Below are 6,325 nucleotides of genomic sequence, written 5' to 3' on the forward strand. Positions count from 1 at the left end.
AAGTGGTTCTTCACTAAATCATTCCTTTTCAATGCTTCAAGTAGCACTCTCTCAATAATTTGATTGGAATAGGGGCTCCTTGGCTTTGGATGATCTTGGTGATTATTGCTTTACTGCACACACTTTCCTCCCTGGCCTTTTTTCTCCAAAATTGGATTTAGCAATAAGAACAAACCATCTGGAAGTGGCTTTCACAACAGTTTCTGCAACTTAATAGCACCTTCAATTTTATCAAGAAAATGCAAATGGGATGTGTCTTAGACCTCATATATTATCACATGAAGAAATATTTACATATGTACACAATAGCATATAATGTAAACTAGCATTTCATATACCAGACTTTTTTCTCTATAATTTGGTCATTCTTTGACTATCAGTCTGGCTTTCTTTAGGACGTAAAGCTTCCAGCTTTATTTTTTAGTGTGAAGTATGTATGACAATGTTCAGATATGGGTCTTTCACATCGAAACAAGACAACAAGAAAATGGGAAGAAAATCTCTTGCTATGTCTGCAATCATGCAAATTGTGTTATACAACACTACTGGAAAAAACAATCTCCATGCCATTCTTTTTATTTGAACGGGATGATGATTACGCCCGCTGGTGAATGGCCACATATAGCAATTGCACCAACTCCAGCATCTGTCGGGTCATATGACTCATATCCACGACTCCAGAGTGTAGTTGTATTTAAAGGAATTCACGCCACTGATGTGGGCAAGTATATCTGAGGAGTCGTGTATATCTTCTTGTTCCTTCACTACCACCTGCAAATAGCACTAGCAATAATGTCAGGAGAAAGGAAAAGAGAAAGCTATGCTTAACCCAGGGTAATAGAAAGCTGTCTTCTTTCTTATTGAAGTTAACCAAGATATTGAGACCTGCTGTAGCAAAGCATGTAGGTTTTATTGAGATCTGACAAGTAGCTCAGTTCGGCTTGGTGGTAGAAGTTTTAAATGGAGTTAAAAACAGGATTAAAGCAAGAAGGAAAATATGTTAGTTTTAAATGCTTTTGTCGAGTCAAGACTAAACCTTAGATGTTGGAAATGTAACAATGGATTCTTAGTATGGTTTTTTTAATATTTTGGGCCCAACAGAGTTATATTCTGGAGGCCTTCAATGTTTCATATTAATATCAGTTGTCATTTTTAAATATTTTGAACTGTTAATGATCAAATGGCGCAGGGCGGACCATTTCTGGCAACTGTGTTCTAACACTGATGGTGATTCAACGAAGACAGATCAGAAAATGGATCAGTTCACATTCATTCATATCATATCAACTAATTTTTGAAATAAGTTAAGGTTATGGTATATTATGTTGCTCATAATCACCATTTCTTTTATATGCTTTCTAGACAATAAAATATTTCGTCAGTTTTCTTTTCCATTGTATATATTGCTCTTTAGGACAAATTTTTCCATTGCAAATAACTGCTGAGGTTTTCTGGACAATCAGCATGATGCATAGAAAAAAAATGACATAACGGTAAATCTTACTTCTTCCTCATCATCAAACTCATGGTGACTTGAGGTGGATCTTGTTGCCTCTCCAAACTCATCGTTCTTTGCAAATCGCCCTCGGACACGAGGTCGGCTGTCTGCTAGAGTTTTCCTACAAGCATACTGCATTTTTTTCCAATCAATTTGGACCATTAGTGAGCCGTAATATGCAAGAAGAACAATCTCAAAATTAAAAGCTCGTTATCTAAGATAGCCATGAGGCGTAAGGCTCGTCTACCTTGATCTTTTTGCTGAAGTTTCTTTCATTCCTCTTCTTCATGTACCTATGGATCTTCTCCTTCCTCTCTTCCACGGAGAGGCGACCAACTTTGAAGGTGGACTCATCCAATGCTGCAATATCTGATGCTGGCAATGGTGTTGGCCCGCCACCACACCCGCCCATCAGATGCTGATTTCCTCCGATCACCTTAAAAAGGAACAAAATTGATGATGGTCAGTGCACCATGACAAAAATTTCATTTGTTCGTTGTAGAATGGCTGACACAACCTGTCAACCATTCCAAAGTGATGCTGGCCTATTGAGAGGTTTGATTCTTCATGCTGCCTTGTAGATGCACAATTTTTGATGCACATGAAGGTTTTAGAATTTTTGATTCAACAGGAAAGTGTGCTGCCCAACTCCATGATCCAGAGGAACTTGGGAAACTCTGGCACTTTAGGAGTGATGGGTCAACAATTCCAGGTGTCGAGGAGCATTTTCTCGCTGGTTTTTTTTGTGTCACAGCATTTCTCGCTGTTTGGAGCACTCTGGTTGTACATGGTAGTGGGGTTGGTGGGGTTGAAGTTAAATGTCTGGCTTGGCATATAAAACCAAAGGCAATCTAATCCATGACAAAAGTCTGCGCACTATTACCATAAGGAGGGAACTGTTTTTTAGCAGGTCTAGACTGAACCAGATTCTTTCTGGTTGGCCTCCTACAATTAACTTCCGTAGGAAAGAGCTGGAATCGGTCACCTCAAAATCAAGACCTAAAAGAGCTTAGGTATGATTTGGATCCGGTAAGGTTGGAACTTAATAGTACTGTTTTCCCTACTACTAACCAGTCTAAAAGGGTGTTTGAATATCGAGATCTAACTTCTAGAATTCAGACAAGGCCTAAACAGAGCGGATCTGTAGATGGAGTCAATGAGTCTGGTATGGGTCCATATCTTATACCGGTAGGCCTACAATCAAGTTAGGTTTTAGCTATGAATGACAGGCCCCGACCCTTTTGTGCACTAATTAATCCATAGGTAGGCTGTAGATGCTATTGTCTTGGTTAAGTAGGCTGAAATTAATGCTGAACAAAGTCAATCTAAGTGGACCTCCGTGCCATTAGATTAGTCATTCAAAAGGATGACCAAGCTCAATTGTAGGAAAACCAAACTCAAAACTTGTGTTCCGAGTCTTCGGACTTGGCTCATCGGCCATTTTGAGTAAGCTAATTCTCCAGCTGCATCTAAGCAAATTTTTATTTGTTTGACAAGATGACCATAGTCCTAGTCTATTTCCCAGCGGCGTCATCGCTGAAGCTTGACTTGATTTTTAATCGAGCAAATTGTTCATAAATGGAAATATTAATTAGCAAAAGAAGAAAAAATGAAAATATAAAAGCGGAGACGTTCTAGTTTGGAGTTTGAGGTTGCCACCTGCTGCAGGTCGCTGGAGCTGTAGACTGGCTGCAGGGAATCCGGGCCGTAGATCCCCACGTTTCCCACCCCCTCCACCAGTGGCTGGTACTCCACCACCTCCCCCCTGGATCCCACCATCATCATCCCCGCATTAAAGAAGCCCTGATGCCCTTCTCCTCCCACCATCCCCCCCTGATGGTAAAACGCCCCGATACCACCCCCTTCCAGAAACGCGCACGACGGCGACTGCACCGCCGCCTCCAACCCCACGAGCCCGCCCGGCATCGCCGCCAGGCACTCCTCCTCGTACGCCGGCGCCTGCTGCTGCGCCGACGGGCCCCCTATCTGGATCGGCACCATGGACTCGGGCGAGTAGGAGCCGTACCCGCCAATTGGGATCGGATCCGTTAGCCCGATCTGGTCGAAAGGGTCCACCATCTGGTGCTGTTCCCCGACGTACTGCGGTGGGATCGGGAACATCGAGGAGGGGTTGGTCGGGGACGGGTTACTGACCGCGGGGAGGAGGTCCGGCGGCTGCGGCGCGTCGAGGAGGGCGGAGAGGGTGGCGGCGTCGATGGAGGGGAAGGGGGAGCAGGCGTCGGCGATGGAAGGGCTGAAAGAGGCGTCTGTGTAGCAGCAGAGAGGTGGGGTGGCGTCGGAGACGGAGACGGAGACGGAGTGAGCAGCGGAGGAGGTGGAGACGTCGTCGGAGGAGCGGAGGAGTTGGGGATCGGGGAGGAAGAGATCGCTTCCTGCTTCGTCGCAGAAGTCCAGCATCTGTGCCGCCATGGGGCTCTCCTGCGCGCATGAACGAAGACGTAACCAATCGCACTCCATACATACAAGGAGGCGTCGTTAACAATTATTTCGAAAAAATGTTCTGAAAACACTAAATCATAGACGCACCCAAAAGGAGTAACTTTAAAGGGACCCAAGTTTACGGAAATGTAAACTCGAAGGAGACGATATACGGTCGTGAGTAGTTAAATTATGGAGTCTTGATTTGGAGTCCTTTTCGTTGTTTCTTTCTTTTGTTGGCAATGACTGTTGCCGGTTCTGTGGGACAGGGACAGGCCCGCGGTGTCCAGCGTGGTCTGGATACGGTCAATGCATTGACCTAGTTGTCCTTAAGAGGGGAATGTAGGCCGGAAAGGTACTTAGCCAGCAATGATGACACTATGTTCATTATTCTGTCGGGTGATGCAACTGAAGGGATAGATGCGGCGATAGTTAGGGGCTTGTAATTGACCAAATTGATAGTGCAATAATTATTACTTGAGTTCCTAATATCAAATGTTTCGAAATCAATCAACTCATTCATTTCATTGTTTGTGGGCCTTCACTACCTGACCTACAATGTTATTTAAAAATGCGTTGCCCTTGGCATCATTGGTGACACTTAGTCGAAACTAAATGTTCATGGAAATACGAATTAATAGTGAAATACGCGTGCGACCATACTTTTGTTGTGCTACATTGATCCACGCAAGTGGAGCACATTTGGGTGGAATCAAGGAAGGGTTTGGGTTAACAAATTGCTGTCCTAAGCTCTCTAGAAATTCAAGATGACGATACCTAAAAAATTTATAAATATAATATAATGAGCACAACAATTTTTTTTAGGATAGCTAATGTGGAAACCTGTTTAAATCTAGATCTTTATGGAGTATGAAACATAAGGAAAAAAAAAAAAAGGTAACAATCTCCAAAAAGAGATAAAAGAAGTTAATCTCAAACCACCGCGGTCATAAAGCAAGAAATCCAAACAGCACCACCCATCCTATGGCGGCACTAAGCAAAGCTAAAGTGCAGATATTCTCTACATGGTGGTGGTGTTTTAGTCTTGTCTGAAGGATATGGCTTTGGTCGCTTTAGCGTGCACCATCTAGCTTCTATTGGTCACCACGCGCAGAGAGAGGGATTCGGAACAATACTTGAGCAATGAGTATCAAAGATGTTGACCACCGTCAAGTTATGTTACGGTAACCGACGGTGAGATTATAGCGGCACTGGTACTTTCACGTTGGAACATCGTGGGGAAAAAAATGCACGTAAGGACATCTAAGAGAAAAATATTGATGAGCCATTTTGGGAATAACAAGAACCAAGAAGGGGGGAGACAATGTAAAGAAAAGACTTCTCTTATCTAGCATTCTATTCGAGATTAAAACACACAGGAAATGGAGATCATACGTGAAAGATAGGGAGATGGTTTGGATATAGAATTTGCAAACTCAGCTACAAATAGGAATTAAACATATCATTTTAATTGTTTGAACACAACAAACACCAAAAGCTGGAGAGATAAATTAATCTAAATTAGAAAGGAAAAGGAGGACACTTTGAGAATAAGCGGCACATGTACTCTCATGAAATCAGTTATTCTTTTCTAAAACTCCAAAAATGCTTTTATATTTCCAACAAAGTAATATTTAAATTTAAAAAAAATGTAGCTTATTTATTTGCTTGGCTTTAATGAATAAATAGAATTCCTTTTTCCTCCAAACGGGTTTTGTTTTGAAACATGGGAACAGCAGTTTCATGCAGAACTTTGAGGAAAATAAAACAAGACAGCATTAAGATTTTGTAGGACAATCTGCGACAAAAGGAAATTAAAAGGTATATGTGCAGATGATAATATACATGCAAACCTTTAAAGAACTTTCAACAATTAAAAAAAAAAAAAAAATCTAAACTAGGAGCAATATGGATGAGAGACTTACAATGGAGAGCGGCTCCGAGGGAGGATGGATCAGGTCCTGCAACATCTCTCCTTCACGAGCTCTGTTTGTCTTCTAAATAATAATAATAACAAAAAAAATAAAAACAGAAACCCCAGCTCAATGCAAATGTCTCCTTCCTTTTTCTTCTCCTGCTCCTAACATAAAACCATCTATCCTTCCAAATCCAAAAAATGGGGGAAAAAAAGGAAAGAAAGATGGAATACAAAAAATTCCTAAGCCAAACCAGAGACCGGCCCCTTCCAATATATATAGGATGATATGTGGAGAGAGAGAGAGATGGACGAGCCCGAGGATGGAGAAGTGGGACGCGGGTGGGGTTACTAAATATGGCGAGTTGGGAGGCTAGAAGATCGGAAGACTATAAGTGGACGGGGAGGACAAATAACGGCCGTTTTTCGTACGGTGAGCGCCGTCAGCGGTTAGGGCCCGAGGTTAACGGGGG

The 6,325-nt window shown here is 42.4% G+C and overlaps 1 protein-coding gene across 1 annotated transcript; it reads right to left on the minus strand.

The window, feature by feature from the left end:
- Positions 1–562: 562 nt before the first annotated feature.
- LOC140852582 (uncharacterized) lies at positions 563–6,105 on the minus strand. Its single transcript, XM_073245983.1, has 5 exons — positions 5,863–6,105; positions 3,158–3,937; positions 1,746–1,934; positions 1,505–1,630; positions 563–771 (listed from the first exon to the last, which is right to left on the minus strand). Exons 1-5 carry the CDS (start codon positions 5,905–5,907, stop codon positions 664–666), a joined length of 1,248 nt encoding a protein of 415 aa, XP_073102084.1. The 5' UTR covers positions 5,908–6,105; the 3' UTR covers positions 563–663.
- Between the last annotated feature and the right edge of the window lie 220 nt (positions 6,106–6,325).

The sequence above is a fragment of the Elaeis guineensis genome, chromosome 11, assembly GCF_000442705.2.
Source record: "Elaeis guineensis isolate ETL-2024a chromosome 11, EG11, whole genome shotgun sequence".
In the NCBI taxonomy this organism is placed as follows: domain Eukaryota; kingdom Viridiplantae; phylum Streptophyta; class Magnoliopsida; order Arecales; family Arecaceae; genus Elaeis; species Elaeis guineensis.